This window comes from Littorina saxatilis, linkage group LG11, assembly GCF_037325665.1.
Source record: "Littorina saxatilis isolate snail1 linkage group LG11, US_GU_Lsax_2.0, whole genome shotgun sequence".
NCBI lineage: Eukaryota > Metazoa > Mollusca > Gastropoda > Littorinimorpha > Littorinidae > Littorina > Littorina saxatilis.
In genome coordinates, this window is record NC_090255.1 from 14,358,419 (window position 1) to 14,378,475 (window position 20,057).

Genomic DNA, 20,057 nt, shown 5'->3' on the forward strand with positions numbered 1-20,057 from the left:
CTGAATCGCTAGGCTACACACACAGACAGACACACACACGCACGCACATACACCACGACCCTCGTCTCGATTCCCCCCTCTACGTTAAAACATTTAGTCAAAACTTGACTAAATGTAAACAAGTCGAGTAAGGCGAAAATACATTTAGTCAAGTAGCTGTCGAACTCACAGAATGAAACTAAACGCAATGCAACGCAGCAAGACCGTATACTCGTAACATCGTCAGTCCACCGCTCACGGCAAAGGCAGTGAAATTGACAAGAAGAGCGGGGTAGTAGTTGCGCTGAGGACGATAGCACGCTTTTCTGTACCTCTCTTCGTTTTAACTGTCTGAGCGTGTTTTTAATCCAAACATATCATATCTATATGCTTTTGGAATCAGGAACCGACAAGGAATACGATGAAAGTGTTTTTAAATTGATTTCGACAATTTAATTTTGATAATAGTTTTTATATATTTAATTTTCAGAGCTTGTTTTTAATCCAAATATAACATATTTATATGTTTTTGGAATCAGCAAATGATGGAGAATAAGATGAACGTAAATTTGGATCGTTTTATAAAAGAAATATTTTTTTTACAATTTTCAGATTTTTAATGACCAAAGTCATTAATTAATTTTTAAGCCACCACGCTGAAATGCAATACCGAAGTCCGGACTTCGTCGAACATTACTTGACCAAAATTTCAACCAATTTGGTTGAAAAATGAGGGCGTGACAGTGCCGCCTCAACTTTCACGAAAAGCCGGATATGACGTCATCAAAGACATTTATCAAAAAAATGAAAAAAACGTATGGGGATATCATACCCAGGAACTTTCATGTCAAATTTCATAAAGATCGGTCCAGTAGTTTGGTCTGAATCGCTCTACACGCACGCACACACACACACACACACACACACACACACACACACACACACACACACACACATACATACACACACACATACACCACGACCCTCGTCTCGATTCCCCCCTCGATGTTAAAACATTTAGTCATAACTTGACTAAATGTAAAAATCATTGACTTTACCTGCTTGTTATAACACTCGGTATGATCTGGGTCAGTGGAACATAACTTCCACGTGCAGCACACAGCGACACCCACACAATGACAGCAGCAGTTTCAACACTGGGTATTGTTGCAGACTTTAGCGCGCTGTCCACGATTTTTTAAAGCACGAAACTTGCATGATGTTCGAAAGGAGTTTTGCCCTACTTTGATACGTGACGTGGTATCTAACGAGCAGTTTTTACAACATTCCTCTGCATGACTTATCTCGATAGGGATAGGTGAGGTCGGGGTAGGTGACGCAATATCTAAACCTCCCTATTGTTGCAGTTTCAGTCCGACCAGTCAGTTTATCTAGTTTCAACTGAAAGACCTGTGAGTCTGATTTTGCATGTGCATTTCTTAGGTGACTTATTACTTGCACGCTTAACTACCAAATTAAAAATGTCCATTGACTTGTGTTTTCGGCGATAGCACACATATTGAAATGTTTGCTTTCTTTTCGTCTTTTGCGTCTCAGTTGAGTCAGTCACGGCATCAGAAAACTTGTGAGCCCTTTACCAAGGGAAAGAACCAACTTCTTCTGTCTTCGCTTTGACTCGCAAGTTTTCTCCCTTGATTCCCAGGTGGCAAAAACCGCGAAATGCGAGATTCACAATTGGGGGTCACGCTCCCACAGTTTTGGGCCAAATGGCACCTTTCCATTGTTGTCGAGAAGGAAAGGTGAGGCCCATGAAAACTAATCGTGATAAGTTGTCTGTGCACAAGGATCCGAATACATTTCCTGTTTGACACGAATGCGGAGTTTTGAATGTATATTTAGGGGATTGCTTGGAGTGAGAGGAACAAAAGTTGTTCACCTGTTGGTGCGCTGGCTCGAGTTATGAAAAGTTTCAGGGGAGCGTCTCGTGAAACTAAAATTGTCGTCTGCTACAACAGTACAAGTTGTGCTGCCATGGAGGTTGTGTCTTGCAACATTGAAGATACGCGGCTGGATACATAAGGCGTAATCCTCAATATTGTTCACTGCATGAGGTGAGTTGAGAAATGTAGAGTTTAGACAAGTTTCCATAATAAAAGGCGCAGTAAACAATCGGTGCTCGTGACTGAAGTTGCGAAAGACTAGTAGTAGATCGATTATTCTTACTTTGCTTCAAGTCTTATCATTTTGTGGTATGTTGAAGTGCTTTCACCCCCCCCCCACATACACACACACACACACACACATACACACACGCACTCTCTTTCAGTCTTTGGCGACAAGGCCCGGGAAAATATAGATTGTTTCTATAAATATACTTTTGATTATTATTTTAGGAAGAATAAAACTCTGGGTAACCTTCGCCAAATTAAATTCCTAGTCATGCAGCTAGGAATGTGAGTTTTTACAGGGAGAGCAGACCTAGCTACTGTCTAAAGTGCAGCTATAACTTGAGCACCCGGCCCATATGCAGCTGTACAGGGCAGTCGATCATCCGACTGTAGTCTTCTTTAGTTCATGTCCGATAACTATTGACAATTAGTATTTCACATCTGGTAAATGGAAAATAAATTGCACATAGATGTTTCTGGTATTGTAAAGTCGTTATGAAAGAAGACACATTTATTTACTTATAGAATCAAAGACTATAAGTATAACCTACAACTGTATCTCACTTTCCTTAGGCCCCCCCAAAAAATAGTCTGTTTACGGTATCCCGACCGACCCTATTTTTTCGCGCGACCATAGACTTTTTTTTGCATTTGGGGAGAAGAAAAAAAGATTTTTTTATTTTTTTTTTTAAAGTCTGTTTTTTGGCAAAATAACTGAAAAATGTTTTTTGGAAAAAAAAAAAATCCCGACCTACCGACCCTATTTATTTTCGCCTATGTTACCGTAAACAGACTTTTTTTGGGGGGGGGCCTTATTCTCAGTTTGACATTGACAGCATAAGACATTAGCTAGGCTCCATAAACTTGTGGGAAGTTCAGAGTTACTAAAGTTAAACAAGTTTTGCAGGGTATTTTTCTGCATATATATATGTCACAGTGGAAAATGGAATCCAGAGGAATCTGAGATTCCCCTAGGGGAAAGTAGAATTCCAGTTTCCCCTCGAGGAAACTGGAATTCTACTTTCCTCTGGATTATTGCCAGATGAAACTGGAATTCAACTGGAATTCAATCTCTAGGGGAAAGTAGAATTCTACTTTGCCCTAGTGGAAACTGGAATCAGACTTGAAAATTGCTTCATTTTGTGCCAGATTTTACTGAACTTTGACCGACTCAGTTTTTTTCTCAGCATTTTACCCAAAACATATGTTTTTGCCTTGTGTATGTAGTGGACTCGACAATGCTGAATTGAAGAGTGTTGTGGACAGATGTCGTAGCTATTTTTTGTTTGTGATGGAACTTCCATGGAAGAGTTAACCAAGCCAATTTAACGTTCATTCATAATTTATTGCACACACACTCACATCTTTAATTACACGATATGGTCTAACAACTTTTCCAGTTTTGTCAGTCTTGAGGGTTCTTTTCTTACTTGTCTGTATTTTGACAATGTTTTGTCAGGGCGAGGATGGCACAAGTTTGGTGCTGCAGGGAATTCCTGCATCTTTGCAGCAGCACTTCTTTGTTTTGCAGCTGCCTTTGCAAGAACATACCGTTCTCGCGACGGCCTGATTTTGCCATCTGGTGGATGCGCGTGATGCCGCACTGCGTCTCCAAAGAACAAACTGTCCAACCTCTCATGGCTATTGCATGGGATTTCCCTCTGTGGGCACACATGCAGGGTCAAACACTTGATCAACAGACATCACGGCATGCTCACGTGGATTTACTTTCATACCATTAAGTGATTAACAGAGGGAATGTTTGTGTGTTCTGTTCCAGCACCGACAATGTGGTTTTCACTCAAGAGGAGATACTGTCTTCCACGCTTTCTCTTCTCAGTTGAATCATTGTTGACTGAAACAGCATGAACTGCACCGCTGTCATGACTGCCAGACTGTGGAACCGCCCCATTCTGACCCTCCAGCTCCAAACTCACGCCACTGTGGCTGCCGCTCTCGGACTGCAAAAACCCATCAGTCTGACTCCCAGGCTGCGAAAACCCGTCACTCTGACTCCCATGCTGTGAAAACCCGTCATTCTGACTCCCAGGCTGCGAAAACCCGTCATTCTGACTCCCAGGCTGCGAAAACCCGTCACTCTGACTCCCAGGCTGCAAAAACCTGTCACTCTGACTCCCAGACATGGAAAGTTCACCCGCAAGACTCTCCAACTGTGATACCTCACTACTTTGACTCTGGTTACCACTTTCACCATGACTCTCCAAGCCTGCACCTCCCTGACTTTCACACTGTAAAACTGCATCGCTGTAACTTTCATGCTCGAGATTGTGGCTGCCAGAAGCGTCGCTATCTTCGCCAGACTGCACAACAACATCAACCTGGCTACCTTCAGACCCACCTTCGGCTTCACCACCTGCAGACGGACTCAGAGATGGTTCCTGCAGCTGTTCACGGATGTCTTCAGGCAGATCATCTTCATGAACAACACCCTGAGCTGCTAGCTGCTCCCATAAGGCTTGATCTGCTCGGGGTTTCTGGCCGAAGGCGAGCTTGAATCGGGTCGTCCCAGTTGTAGAGGACACAGAAGTGTTTATGGCGTGCACGACAAACTTCAACCCCCTACTCCAATCTGTTCCATGCTCGTCCATCCACTTTCCAAGTTTCAATTGAAGGTCGCCATTCCCACGCTCGACACAGCCTGCAAACAAACAACATAGTACATAAATACATACAATTTTGAATTTCCACCACCATTACTATCAAATTACTGTCATCAGAAACCGCATAAAGAAGCAGCAGCAGCGGAGAGTAACATCTTCATCAACAATCAATATCATCATCACAATCCTCCTCCTCCAAGTCAAGAGAGATAATTCAAGCTCCCTGTATTTGAAACAATGCTTGTATCAGTGATAATACATTAAAACTGCAGAACAAAGACATTGTTCATTTAGGCACTAGCGTCATCAGCATCATCATCATCATCATGCCCCCCGCGGGTTAGGGGGAGTCCCATATTGGTTGGGACGAGATAACTAAAGAAAGAAAGAAATCATCATCATCATCATCATCGTCATCATCATCATCAACAAAGACAACATCATCATCATTATCCTTCTCCACATCATCATCATCAGTAGCAACAACAACAAGATCGTTTCCAGCAATTCCTTCATCAGCATAATATCCCTTCCATTATCATCATTCCTTACGTCCAACAAGCTGTGGTCGGAATAATTGCCTATCAAAATGTCAGACGTACAAACACTGAAAATTGACTACATACCTTGTGTCTGCGGATGACGGGGGCGACCGTGGATCATCACAGTACCGGGCCACATGTTGCAGACTTCCTGAATCACCCCAGCCGTAAATTCTCTGCAAAGGTAAATCAATAGATCAGCAATTACCTCGCCCATTGCAGTTGCAAAGCTGTTTTAAAGCATATAACTTTTATTTTCTTTAGATTTGAACCTCCACCGCTCCCCCCCCCCCCACCCCCACCCCTCCTTACACACACACACACACACAAGGATGGAAAAAAGCCGTTTAGAGTCTGCGGGGGAAAAAACAGAGTCCGTCGGGCTAACCTAGACAAACCTTTTTTTTTTTTTAGGCCTTATCAAAATCCCTTTATCCAGAAAACATTGAAGGTAGGCTCAGGTGCACTGGATGACAATACATGAAACAGTACTTACCTCCCATTATCGCTCTGGAGAATTCTCGGAGGTCCAAAACTGCAGAACTGGTCGAAGAGATGACTTGCAACCTCAGCAGCCCTCTTAGACTTCAAGGCGACGTATGCCCAGCTGTACTTGAAGAAGCAATCTCGGGCGTGCAGAATCCACTTGTACTCATTGTCTGGTCGGCTTCTAAAGTCGGTTAGGTCGATCTGAACTCGAAGAAGGAACGACAGGTTGATCATCGCCTTGCCTGATGGGACTCTTCACTGCTTGCCTTTGGCAGCAACTAGTGCAGGTCTTGAGGAAAATGTCAATTACATCCCATTTGATTCCAGCGTAGTTGCTTTTGACTTCTGCCCAGGTCTTGTCTCGGCCAGAATGGCCAACGTTAGTATGGCATGTGGAGATTGTTTGGAAAATCTCCTCACGTGCGACAACCGTACAACCCGACTTCTTGCAAAATATTATATTCTGCGAGCCGACCATCCCGAGCTTGTCCAGCTTTTTGGCCCAATGTTTGAATTTTGGACCCTCTGGTGTGATGATGCCTCCTTCTCGTCCAAACTGAGCACCCGCAGAACTTTGTTGTATTTGTTTTGGGGCAGGCAAAAAGTCTCTCTATTGTTCATATATTCAGTTTTTGTATGTGCGCATCCAATTGCTGGTGTAGAAGTTTGCTTTTTGTTGCTGGTCACCACTGTCACCGTTAATCTCCAAACTGTCCTCTGCTTCTCTCTTGGCTGTCAAACTGAGATCTGTGTCAGCAACTTCCCCTTTTGTGTGAACCATGCAGTGCTCACAATTTGTCCTCACAAGGAGCACTTTATTGCTCCAGTACAGCTTAATGGAGTTGTATTCACGAATTCGTGATCTCAAGTCGTGGCAATTAGAATACACCTGGAAAACTGGTAAATAGTTTGACATTCACTCAATACCTTTTGTTGTAATAAACCAAGTTCTAAGTCCAGTAAAATCTGGCACAAAATTAAGCAATTTTCAAGTCTGATTCCAGTTTCCACTAGGGCAAAGTAGAATTCTCCTCTGGATTCCACTTTCCACTGTGACTGTTCAAGTCTGATTCCAGTTTCCACTAGGGCAAAGTAGAATTCTACTTTCCCCTAGAGATTGAATTCCAGTTTCCCCTAGAGGAAACTTGAATTCCAGTTTCATCTGGCAATAATCCAGAGGAAAGTAGAATTCCAGTTTCCTCGAGGGGAAACTGGAATTCTACTTTCCCCAAGGGGAATCTCAGATTCCTCTGGAATCCACTTTCCACTGTGACATATATATGTCGTGCCGAATTCACGTAATTGCCGATTCCGCGTAATGGGCAATATTTTTGAAACGGCTCATTAAGCAACTAAAGTCTCAAGCTATCTATCATTCCTGGTAGGTGTTCCCTTTTTATTACACCCCCGGTATAAGGGTGTGTATAGGTTTCACTCGATGTGTTTGTTTGTGTGTTTGTTTGTGTTCGCATATAGATCTCAAGAATGAACGGACCGATCGTGACCAAACTTGGTGAACAGGTTTTATACATTCCTGAGACGGTCCTTTCAAAAATTGGGACCAGTCAAACACACGGTTAGGGAGTTATTGGTGGATTAAAATTATACAAGGACTTATAGAGGCACACCCCCGTTGGTCAAAGGGAAATAACCATTCTCACTGCCACCAACTGAGAAGGTTATTTCCCTTTATAGGGGGTGTTTTTCCTATCGGAGGAATTTCTTGTTAATTTCACATTTTATGCTCATCATAAAGATCAGTTTTCTCAAGACCAGTCTCAGTTTACTAATACATGAAGGACAAGAAATAGGGTCGAGATAACTGAAGAAATAGTTTTTTCCTCCTGCCTGCATGCTGCTTCTTACAACCTTTGTGCTTGCAAGTTGCATGCTGCCATTGTTTTTCAGGTTGTATACATGTCTGAAAAATTGAAAAAGTTTATATGATTATAAGGCACAAATACAATACTGTGGGGTACTTCTTACACAAAAATTGGTGGGAAGTTTGAAATTTGGTAGGCCAGGGAACTTGTAGATTATCAAGTTCGACAGACCTATATATATATTAGTACACAGTACACTGTACATGTTTGCAAAGTTGGAAAAAAGTGATCTGACATCCATCAACTTCAGTTTGCAACGATCTTTCTTTTCCATAAAGATTTATCTTTTTATTTGCCCAATATGCCAATGCAGATTTACTTTTAATGTGACAAATATGACAAAATGTGCAATGTCAAACGATGTTCAGTTGTAAAATAGGGATGCATGCACCTGCATATATGCTAAATGGCTGGGATTGGGAAAAACGAATACATATGGTACTCAAGGGTAAAATATACTAAAATAAGAACCTTAATTATCTATTTTTCACGCATTAGTTTCACAACATGTGAAATAACTGCAAACATTGGCTAGTTCCACACATTGCAGGTCCATGCAAAACATGTGAATTGTATAAGAAGAGGAAAAATTCAAAAATATTTGTCCCCAGTTGCAGAGTCTGAGTCCCTTCTTTGATCCACTAATGAAGGAAGCTTTGTATAAAAATACATCCCGGGAAACCCAAACGTTCTTGACACCACAACATAACTGTAGAGTGAGGCCTGATAAAAAGGACACCTCTACATGAAGAACACCTTCATAATGATCATGATTGAATTAAACTTTAAAGTTTCCCTCTCATGAAAGGACACCTGCCATGACTATTGCCACCATACTTTGCAGCCTCTTTTGGCCCATTTTTTTACGCTGAGAGAACCCCATGAAAGCACACACACACACACACACACACATGAAGTTTACAATGTTAAGGATAAAGGAATATCCTTGGAATGTTGTTTCCTTTTTAAAAACTAATTAAAGTTTATAAAAAAAAAAGTAAAGTCTTTGTTTTTACCCAGAAACATGTGTTTTTTATTGCCCGGAACTTGTGCAAGCTGTGTCCCCTGGATGTTGTAGAGAGTAGCCTTCCTTGTAAAGTCTGCGAAATCAAATTTTGTCATTTTGTGTGTGTGTGAACTTCGGTCAGAAAAAGTTCTAGGGTGGAAGTAGGTTCGGACGGGGAACTGGAAACACTTAATTATTTTTTAAACCTAAACAACATTCATGAATATCTGAGCTGAAGCATAGTTTCCTATCTTCTCTAAGTTTAACTATACTCAATGTCAGGTCAACTAGAATGCACGAAGTTTGATCCCGAAAGTGAATTGATGTTCTGCCATCATAACATCTCAAGCAAAAAGAAAGCTGCAAGTGCAAGTTGCAAGTTTGATCATGATTAAAATGTTTATATTTGGTCAAGTTTTGACTAATTGTTTTAACATAGATGGGGAATCGAGACGAGGGTGATGGTGTGTGTGTGTGTGTATGTGTAGAGCGATTCTGAGAAAACTTCTGGACCAATCTTCATGAAACTTCCCATGAGGGTTCCTGGGTATAATATCCTCAGACATGTTTTTCCATTTTTTGATAAATGTCTTTGATGACGTCATATCCATCTTTTAGTGAAAGTTGAGGCGGCGCTGTTACGTACTCAATTTTTGATCAAATATGTTAATTAGGCAAAATTATGATTGCAAATAAAGTTTGAGTAATCGATCCAAAAATGATTTCATCTTATTCTGTATCATTTCCTGAATCCAAAAATGTGTAGGTATAACATGGTTACTCTAAATATGTGCTCACAATTAAAGAAAATAGGTACTGCGTTTCGCATGCTTCGCGGGGCCGAGCGTGACCTGTCTCGGTCTTCTGCTAGCCAAGACTTACATTTAGTCTTGGTTATGGCTGGTTTTTTTATGTAAATCTGTTAGTTTCAAACTGAAATATTGACTAAATCTTTTGATATCGCTTCACGCGACTTGTTTAGATATGGGTTTGACTCATGCTAAGTTGATATGAAGTGATGGTTTTAGATCACCCCCCCCCCCCCCCCACCCCCTTGCTTCACAGCCTGCCTGCCAGCCACATCAGTTTTCTCCAGGGACCTTCCTTGCATTCCAAAGTAAACAGTATCCTTTTCGGGATACCTCTCAGTCCCCGGTTCATTAGATTCCCTTCTGTCGCTACTAACGTCATTCATTACATCTTTACCATATCTTGTATGCTGAGTTCTTTGAAGACAATCTACATTTTCCGTGGATGACAAATTAACATGGAGACACCCACACGGTAACTCAAGACAGAGGTTACATCTCCGGGGCGTGACAAGTATGCGTGAAGAAAAGCTGCATGAGGTTGACGATGGACTTGTGGCATTCTGTATTACCACAGGTATTCGCTGATTGCACACCCGGATATCGCGCTGGAGGGCGGAGCAGAAGCTATCAAACGCCTACGGTATACATTGCAGAGATGACAGACAATCCATACGTACATTGCCACTCTGTGACGCTGTGGAGATGTACGATAGTCTCTTAGTCTTACTCTCAGTGATCAAGATGGTGACAACACTAATGTCCCTCTGAGTGTTCTCTTGAATGCATCACATGCTGTATTTATACGCTTGTCGTTCTTTTATTAAACAGCTGTAGTAATCTCTATAGATTTACATTGAATCCACCCCCATCATCACGGGAAGATTGTCGTCATGCAGCTACATCAGTGTCCGTCTGATGGCCTGCCTCCGCGAGGTTCCCTGTTGTGCGTGTAGCGATGATGGTAGCCTGAGTATCGGTCTACCTGTTCCCCACACCCTGATAGTGATACAGTAGCATTGTGTTGGCTGTCTAGACGGCTGAGTAGACTAGTGGAAATAGTGTTGGTGCCCTTTCAGTGCCAGTGTGTTTTTCCACTTGATCTATCTTCACCGCGTGTTGTTGTTGTTGCAGCACCAAGGGAGGGGAAGATGAAAGGGAAAGGTGTGAGGCACGTGTGTGTGTTTTGACTGCTATTTTCCTACCTGTCAGTTGACATTTTGCCTCTTTGTTTCGGGGAGGAAGTTGGGAATGACAGAATTGTTAAAGAGGTAGACCCCGCGAAAAACGTTAACCATTAGACGTCTCAGCCAGGAAAAGCCGGGAAATCGGCTTGCTCATAGTAGCCAAGCGGAGATGAGCAACTTGTAGTCGGTCAAGATGTTTTGCCACGCACATCAAGTTATAGATTAAAAAAAAAAAATGCTGTGTGTCACTGTCAGCCCTAAACAATGCATGACCTGAATTTATTCTGACCGCTGCTCAGCCATTTCTCGGATTTCTGCGACAGCAAAAACAAAAAAGTGTAAACTGTACATGTGCCTGTAACTAACATGTTGTATAGTTTAACTCAGGTGAGAGGGAACAAAATAATGTTTCTTTACATGCACAATGTATCTTTCACCAGAGGGACAAGGCCAAAATGCTTCGTCTTTACATGCACAATGTATCTTTCACCAGAGGGACAAGGCCAAAATGCTTCGTCTTTACATGCACAATGTATCTTTCACCAGAGGGACAAGGCCAAAATGCTTCGTCTTTACATGCACAATGTATCTTTCACCAGAGGGACAAGGCCAAAATGCTTCGTCTTTACATGCACAATGTATCTTTCACCAGAGGGACAATGCCAAAATGCTTCGTCTTTACATGCACAATGTATCTTTCACCAGAGGGACAATGCCAAAATGCTTCGTCTTTACATGCACAATGTATCTTTCACCAGAGGGACAAGGCCAAAATGCTTCGTCTTTACATGCACAATGTATCTTTCACCAGAGGGACAAGGCCAAAATGCTTCGTCTTTACATGCACAATGTATCTTTCACCAGAGGGACAAGGCCAAAATGCTTCGTCTTTACATGCACAATGTATCTTTCACCAGAGGGACAAGGCCAAAATGCTTCGTCTTTACATGCACAATGTATCTTTCACCAGAGGGACAAGGCCAAAATGCTTCGTCTTTACATGCACAATGTATCTTTCACCAGAGGGACAATGCCAAAATGCTTCGTCTTTACATGCACAATGTATCTTTCACCAGAGGGACAAGGCCAAAATGCTTCGTCTTTACATGCACAATGTATCTTTCACCAGAGGGACAATGCCAAAATGCTTCGTCTTTACATGCACAATGTATCTTTCACCAGAGGGACAATGCCAAAATGCTTCGTCTTTACATGCACAATGTATCTTTCACCAGAGGGACAAGGCCAAAATGCTTCGTCTTTACATGCACAATGTATCTTTCACCAGAGGGACAAGGCCAAAATGCTTCGTCTTTACATGCACAATGTATCTTTCACCAGAGGGACAAGGCCAAAATGCTTCGTCTTTACATGCACAATGTATCTTTCACCAGAGGGACAAGGCCAAAATGCTTCGTCTTTACATGCACAATGTATCTTTCACCAGAGGGACAAGGCCAAAATGCTTCGTCTTTACATGCACAATGTATCTTTCACCAGAGGGACAAGGCCAAAATGCTTCGTCTTTATGGGGGCTCCTAGGCCCCCGGCGGTATTTATTTTCTTGAAACGCATTCTTCCATGCCGATTGAGCATCAGTGTTGCGGACATACAGAGGAAATGTGTTCTTGTATTGCCTGGCCCTGTCATATTCACAAACTCTCGGTGTCGGTGGAAAGTTCTACTGAGAACGTGTGACGTATCGATCAGACTGTGATAGAACCGTGTCCGCTTTGTCGGCTGAAGAATTTGGCTGCGAAGGAATACCGTTTTAAAACTTCTATTACTTTTCTTGAACGTGATAGCGGACTACATAGATGAGTAATGATTCATATCAGGGTTTTATTCGGCGGGTAAGAGACAGTTGTGGAGGTACGGGGTATACCTGGCCTGGGCCCATATTCAGGAAGGGTCCGACAGTGGTTTTGTCGGTACGAGAAACAGAAAACTTCCGATTACCCCCTGTCGTGGAATTCACGAAGAACCGATAGCGCCTATTCGTAGGCACATGTCCTACGATAAAGTTAGAGGTGCCTATCCCTACCGATAAGCACTGTTGTCGTTACGATAACTTTGATTTCAAGATTGCGGCCATCAGTTTGTGGCGTTACCGGGAAAGAAGAAATATTCTAAGAGTAAGACATACGATTTTTGGGGACGGGATACATGCACAAATTCATATTCCGCATGCACGGTGGTGTACATCAACACACAAGTCCTAAGATACAGCTATCAATCCATTTAGACGCATACCAAACATCAACAGCAAGGTTGTGTCGTGTGTGATCTTTTTGCTGAATTACTTGTCGTTTACGAAATTAATTCCACACACAATGATCCAGCCAAGCTGTTGATTGTTTGGTATGTGTTGTAGTTGTAGGGTGCCCTTATTCCGTGTAAAAGCTGTTGATTGTTTGGTATGTGTTGTAGTTGTAGGGTGCCCTTATCCCGTGTAAAAGCTGTTGATTGTTTGGTATGTGTTGTAGTTGTTGGGTGCCCTTATCCCGTGTAAAAGCTGTTGATTGTTTGGTATGTGTTGTAGTTGTAGGGTGCCCTTATCCCGTGTAAAAGCTGTTGATTGTTTGGTATATGTTGTAGTTGTAGGGTGCCCTTATCCCGTGTACAAGCTGTTGATTGTTTGGTATATGTTGTAGTTGTAGGGTGCCCTTATCCCGTGTAAAAGCTGTTGATTGTTTGGTATATGTTGTAGTTGTAGGGTGCCCTTATCCCGTGTACAAGCTGTTGATTGTTTGGTATATGTTGTAGTTGTAGGGTGCCCTTATCCCGTGTAAAAGCTGTTGATTGGTTGGTATGTGTTGAAGGGTGCCCTTATCCCGTCTAAAAGCTGTTGATTGGTTTGTATGTGTTGTATGGTGCCCTTATCCCGTCTAAAAGCTGTTGATTGGTTGGTATGTGTTGTAGGGTGCCCTTATCCCGTCTAAAAGCTGTTGATTGGTTGGTATGTGTTGTAGTTGAAGGGTGCCCTTATCCCGTGTAAAAGCTGTTGATTGGTTGGTATGTGTTGTAGTTGTAGGGTGCCCTTATCCCGTGTAAAAGCTGTTGATTGTTTGGTATGTGTTGTAGTTGTAGGGTGCCCTTATCCCGTGTAAAAGCTGTTGATTGTTTGGTATGTGTTGTAGTTGTTGGGTGCCCTTATCCCGTGTAAAAGCTGGTGATTGTTTGGTATGTGTTGTAGTTGTTGGGTGCCCTTATCCCGTGTAAAAGCTGTTGATTGTTTGGTATGTGTTGTAGTTGTTGGGTGCCCTTATCCCGTGTAAAAGCTGTTGATTGTCTGGATCATTGAAGGGTGCTCTTATCCCGTGTAAAAGCTGTTGATTGTTTGGTATGTGTTGTAGTTGTAGGGTGCCCTTATCCCGTGTAAAAGCTGTTGATTGGTTGGTATGTGTTGTAGTTGAAGGGTGCCCTTATCCCGTGTAAAAGCTGTTGATTGTTTGGTATGTGTTGTAGTTGTTGGGTGCCCTTATCCCGTGTAAAAGCTGTTGATTGTTTGGTATGTGTTGTAGTTGAAGGGAGCTATTATCCCGTGTAAAAGCCCCAACAGATCTTTGGCGGTGAACACGGTCCTTTACACGAGAAGGAATGTCGGTACCTTTAAACGACCCCCCCCCCCCCCCCAATGCTGATTGAATTACCTGTGCATCCCACTTCCGGTCGTTAAACTGGTAGCACGCGCTCGCTCGCTGAAATGACAGGTATTGGGTCATTTATCTTCCGCTTGGCAAATAGCTTCTTTGGAGTGATGAAGGGAGTGGAACTTGCTGCATGGGTAGAATGAAGGAAGAAGAGAGAACTTGTCTGCGTGTGTGTGGTGGAGGGGGGTGCAAAGAAGTGCCAGCGATTGGCTTCAACGTTGTGGAAGGCCGATATATTTTTGTTGGTAAGATTCGCACATGGAATTCATGTGTTCGAGGGTACACGCGCGCAGACACACACACAGAGACGCAGCCAGTCTTCTTGGCGCGACTGAAGGCTACTAGAATGCGTTATCACACTCATAACGTATTTTTTGCTCTAATTGATGTACATACGATTACTGTCAATGTGGGCTTTACACAACGAAGTCAACAGTCAAAAGAAGCGCAGGTGCATGAAGAGGGGGTTGTAATGGGGAACAAATTGAAGTAATTAAGAGTCGATTTTTTTTCTTGATTTTTTTCACCGACGGGGCGGGTAGCGGCACGTAGTAAAGCGTGTTGTTCAGCTCTGACACTGTGTTCCTGCAACGAGAAAAGTGCATAGGATTTATTTGACGCCGTTGAACTTTGGAAGTAGTTTTTGGGCACCTGAAGATTGGGGGTCGTAGTCTAACAGAAGATTTAAAGAGTTTGAGCAGGGAGACAAACAGAGAACTGGAAGCGATTCAACTTTCGCCGCTGTTCTTTGTATTACTCAAGAACAGGTTTAAAGAGAAGTAGAGATGTCAGCAAAGCCCTCTTTGTCGGCTCTTAACTCGGAGCGGAATGGCAAAGGGAAGTCGTATTGTTGAGGGGTTAGCGTTCCAACTGGCTCTGTGAAGACAGGTAAGCTGATGTCGTTTTTTCTGCCTGTCGATCTTGTGTTCTTTCATGCACTAGCTGATCTTTGCAACAGAAAGGAGTTTTTATATTTAGTCAAGTTTTGACTAAATATTTTAACATCGAGGGGGAATCGAAACGAGGGTCGTGGTGTATGTGCGTGTGTCTGTGTGTCTGTGTGTGTGTGTGTGTGTGTGTGTAGAGCGATTCAGACTAAACTACTGGACCGATCTTTATGAAATTTGACATGAGAGTTCCTGGGTATGAAATCCCCGAACGTTTTTTTCATTTTTTTGATAAATGTCTTTGATGACGTCATATCCGGCTTTTCGTGAAAGTTGAGGCGGCACTGTCACGCCCTCATTTTTCAACCAAATTGGTTGAAATTTTGGTCAAGTAATCTTCGACGAAGCCCGGACTTCGGTATTGCATTTCAGCTTGGTGGCTTAAAAATTAATTAATGACTTTGGTCATTAAAAATCTGAAAATTGTAAAAAAAAAAAAAAAAATTTATAAAACGATCCAAATTTACGTTTATCTTTATCTCCATTATTTGCTGATTCCAAAAACATATAAATATGTTATATTCGGATTAAAAACAAGCTCTGAAAATTAAATATATAAACATTATTATCAAAATTAAATTATCCAAATCAATTTAAAAACACTTTCATCTTATTCCTTGTCGGTTCCTGATTCCAAAAACATATAGATATGATATGTTTGGATTATAAAACACGCTCAGAAAGTTAAAACAAAGAGAGGTACAGAAAAGCGTGCTATCCTTCTTAGCGCAACTACTACCCCGCTCTTCTTGTCAATTTCACTGCCTTTGCCATGAGAGGTGGACTGACGATGCTACGAGTATACGGTCTTGCTGAAAAATGGCATTGCGTTCAGTTTCATTCTGTGAGTTCGACAGCTACTGGACTAAATATTGTATTTTCGCCTTACGCGACTTGTTCTCATTGTCCAACACTCGGGTGGTAGTGTGTATGATCGCTCTTGGTGCAATGTGTAAGCGGGACCTACTGGTCGAGTCTCAGGGATCTATGGATGATAGTTACGTCTTTTCCCCCTGACGTTGTGTCGCCAACAAAGCACAGACGTAAGAATACAACTAGTTAACTGTCTGTACCGGTAGTCTGAGGAAGGCCAGCAGGTAAAACGGACTAACAAGGGAAGACAGAAGGAAAAGGGGGGAAAGGAAGTGCCTGTGTGTGCGTGTGAGACACAGACAGACAAGAGGACCTCAAGGGAAGACAGAAGGAAAAGTGCCTGTGTGGGGGAGGGGGGGGAGAGGAAGTGCCTGTGTGTGTTGTGCGTGTGAGACACAGACAGAGGACCTCAAGGGAAGACAGAATTCCGGGGGGGGGGGGGGGGGGGAGGAAGTGCCTGTACGTGTGCGTGTGAGACACAGACAGAGGACCTCAAGGGAAGACAAAAGGAAAGGGGGGGAAAGGAAGTGCGTGTGTGTGTGCGTGCGTGTGAGACACAGACAGACAAAGAGATGAAATTGCGATTATTTTCGCCAGACAAGTGTTGGACAACATTGAGTTATTTTCAACTTGATTTTCCAATGTTTGTTTTGAAGTATGTATGGACCAAAGGTCTGTCACTCGTGTAACCAGTATTTTGAGTACCGTACTTTCGCTCACCGTCACAGGTACTTTTCCAAATATAGACTGAGCAATATATAGTGGTTTCGGCTGGTGAAGTGTTAATATTATGATACCTGCTAGTGGGTTTTATTTGACGAAACATCTTTCCGGATAAGCCAAGGGTTACGGCAAGCGTTTAGCTGTGCCAAAGATTATCCCTGGAAGTCTATTCCGATGACTGAACAGGACATTGATGAGGAAATCTGGTTGAGTTACCTAAAAAATACAGTTTTTAATCATGACTCACGAAAGACCAATTTGGGGCACAGTGGAAGCACATAAGACTCCCTAGTTGGGTTTGAAGAGCTTTTGTTATAATTGCCTGTACATTTACTTCAGATTCTCAGATTTGTGGCAGTATTTTTTTAATTTTTGTTGTTGCTCTCTGTTTATGTTTATCGCGACGTGATCATAATCTGATTTTATGATGCTCGTTGTTTGTAGTGTCCAAACAGCGTCTGCGGAAACCCGTTTAATCCAACGGTCGCTGCAGGAGTGACTGGAATTGGTGACACACCTGTTGTGTGGCCTGCACAAAATCGATCACTGCTCTTCCCTGATGCTGTCATCCCCTTCCCCCTCTTGTGCTCTCTCTCTCTCTCTCTCTCTCTCTCTCTCTCTCTCTCTCTCTCTCTCTCTCTCTCTCTCTCTCTCTCTCTCTCTCTCTCTCTCTCTCGCTTTATGAATTACACAAATATGTTCTTTATTATATGTATTATGTGGAATTTATGTTGCGATTTTTCATCATCAACATATCATCATCATCATCATCATCATCATCATCATCATCATCACTTGATCATCATCATCATCATCATCATCATCATCATCATCATCAACAACATCTTCATCATCATCATTTACACTATATAATCATTATAAGCATTAGTGTAGACGTTGGTATCGTGTGAATTTTACCGTCGATCACTTTACATACGTAACCTCAATTAACATGTTGCATGTTTCGCTTTCGATTTGTATGTTGCTTACTTTGTCATTTTGTTGTTTATGTTTATTTGCTTGTTTGCTTACTTGTCGATTGTTTGCTGGTTCGTCCGTTTACTTTGTTTATTTGTCATGTTGCTTTACTTGTCTATCATTTATTAGACATTTGTATCAGAAGTAAGGACCGGTTGTAAGAAAAGGCGTCGCCTTAAACCTCTATCCTTGAAAAATAAAGTTCCATCATCATCATCTTCTCTCTCTCTTTCTCTCTCTCTCTCTCTCTCTCTCTCTCTCTCTCTCTCTCTCTCTCTCTCTCTCTCTCTCTCTCTCTCTCTCTATTATGAGTAGCCAAGGTTTCAGTATCACTTCACTTTTATCTTTCTATTATTTTTCAAGCTTGTTGTTTTTGTTTAATTGATTGATGGTTTTTATGCACCCCATCCCCGCCCCAAAAACAGATTGTAAGAAAAGGCCCAACTGCCTTAAATCGGAATACTAATTGTAATAATATAAAGTTCAGTTCAGTTTAGTTTTCTCTCTGCTCGTCTTCATCGATCAAGCAGGAAGTATCAGTTTACCGTAAACTGAATGTAGGGAAATGCACAATCATTTGTCTTCGGCTTACGGGGTTGAAATGTAAGTGAAGCGTGGATCAGAGATCTGTATCTCTGCGTGGATGAGTGAGTGAGGAGAGATGTGGTGTTTTAGTGCGGCGTGCTAGAACTCTCCAGACTGATCAGTCATTTTGCCTTCACGTCACCACTCGTGATTCATGCGGCTCTCATGCTAGGGTGTGGGGATACCATTATTGAGTGGGGGTATTGGGTTGGGGTGGTGGGGGGGGGGGGGAGATAACGGAACTGCATCTCGGAGTTAAAAAGAAGAACCTGCAGTGGTGCGTGTTAGTGGCAAACTGTAGAACTGTGATCACCATCGCTGTTTTTCATTTCAGTTCTAAGAAAAAAATCTCAGGAGTGGAAGAGAAAAAACCACACAAAGAAAAACTGTTGGAACTGTGATTTTTTTTCAGATAGAGTCTCAAAACTGATAGTGATACTGCAAGGGCGATTTGCGGTCCAAAGGAACAATTTTAGTAAGGAAAACTAATGTTAAGAAAACCACGTAATTGTTAGAGAAAACGAGCGCTGCTCCTCAGACTAATTTTTAGTCAAAACTTAAGAGATGTGATAAAAAATGAAATTTAAATCCATCTGAAATCGAAAAGCAATTTCCGCGAGGAGAGAGAAGCGGCAGTGGGTCTCGGGAACATATCGATCTGTGTGTGGTGGGCAGAGTTCCCACGGGGCCGTGACCAGCTGAATCAAAGATCCACACACTCATCACCCTATTGCCCCCCTGCCGGCGGCCAGACCCCGAGGAGTGGTGGACGTCTGTCTCTGTGGAGCTAGCTGACCAAGTGTAGGGCTGGTAGCGGGTTGTGTCTGCAAACATTGTACCATCTTGTTGGTGTCTGTACTCACCCGGTTGTAAACTTCTTGGGATTACTGTACAGTGAGGAGCGTCCATTGCGGGGTGTATTTGTGATTGAGATGGGGTAAGGACACTCGGGAACACAATAATTATGAAGTGTGTGTGTTAGTGAGAGAGAGGGAGAGAGAAAGATCTCGAGCGTCTGTGTGTGTGGTCAGTGAGTTATGAAATGAGGGGGGTGAGAAAGAGAATGTGTGTGTATGGAGAACTTTGAAAAAGTGGAGCTGATCCAAAGAAACAAGAAGGATACGTACGTTTTTTTGGAATGTTTTTGCAGTTTTGTTTTTTCAAGTTGTATTGCCTTCTGGATACAGTGTGTCAGTTTGAGTTTTGTGTGTGTGTGTTCAGGGGATGGCCAACGAAAACAGGAAAGGTGCCAGAGTCACAAACGCCTCACTTGCAAACAAAGGTAAGTTTGTTGTGGAGCATCTCTTCTCTTGGCATTGTTTGTTTGTGTTCACACCTCAGAAACAGTGATGGTTTAGTTCAGGCCTGATGAAGCTGTGGATTCAAGTAGGTGTCAGTTTGGTTGTTTGCATTTAGATTACAACATTTGTCCGCTGTGTGTTTTTCTGTGTGTGTCTTTGTGTGGGTGTTTTTTCCGTGTGCATGCCTGTATATAATGTTTGTTTTTCTTGCGTGTATGACAGTCTGTCTTGATCTCTATGTGTGAAAACATGTGCCCATGTAGCAGAAGACTTTTATTTAAGTCATCTGTATAGAAATGATTTATGCCACTCTGTGAAAGAGGATACATAAAGTGTACGCATGTTTACCGCT

General features: G+C 42.4%; 1 protein-coding gene across 3 annotated transcripts in view; it reads left to right on the forward strand.

Annotated features, from left to right (window-relative positions):
* Positions 1-1,690: 1,690 nt before the first annotated feature.
* Positions 1,691-20,057, forward strand: part of LOC138979824 (transmembrane protease serine 2-like) — a 64,912-nt gene continuing 46,545 nt past the window's right edge. For 2 of the 3 annotated variants that reach the window (XM_070352567.1, XM_070352569.1), the window contains exons 1-2: positions 1,691-2,051; positions 19,626-19,686. In XM_070352567.1, coding sequence (XP_070208668.1) covers positions 2,047-2,051; positions 19,626-19,686 — 66 coding nt within the window. In that variant the 5' untranslated portion in view covers positions 1,691-2,046. Of the gene's footprint in view, positions 2,052-3,888; positions 5,456-19,625; positions 19,687-20,057 lie in introns of all 3 variants that reach the window. The other variant, XM_070352568.1, reaches the window with a different exon arrangement.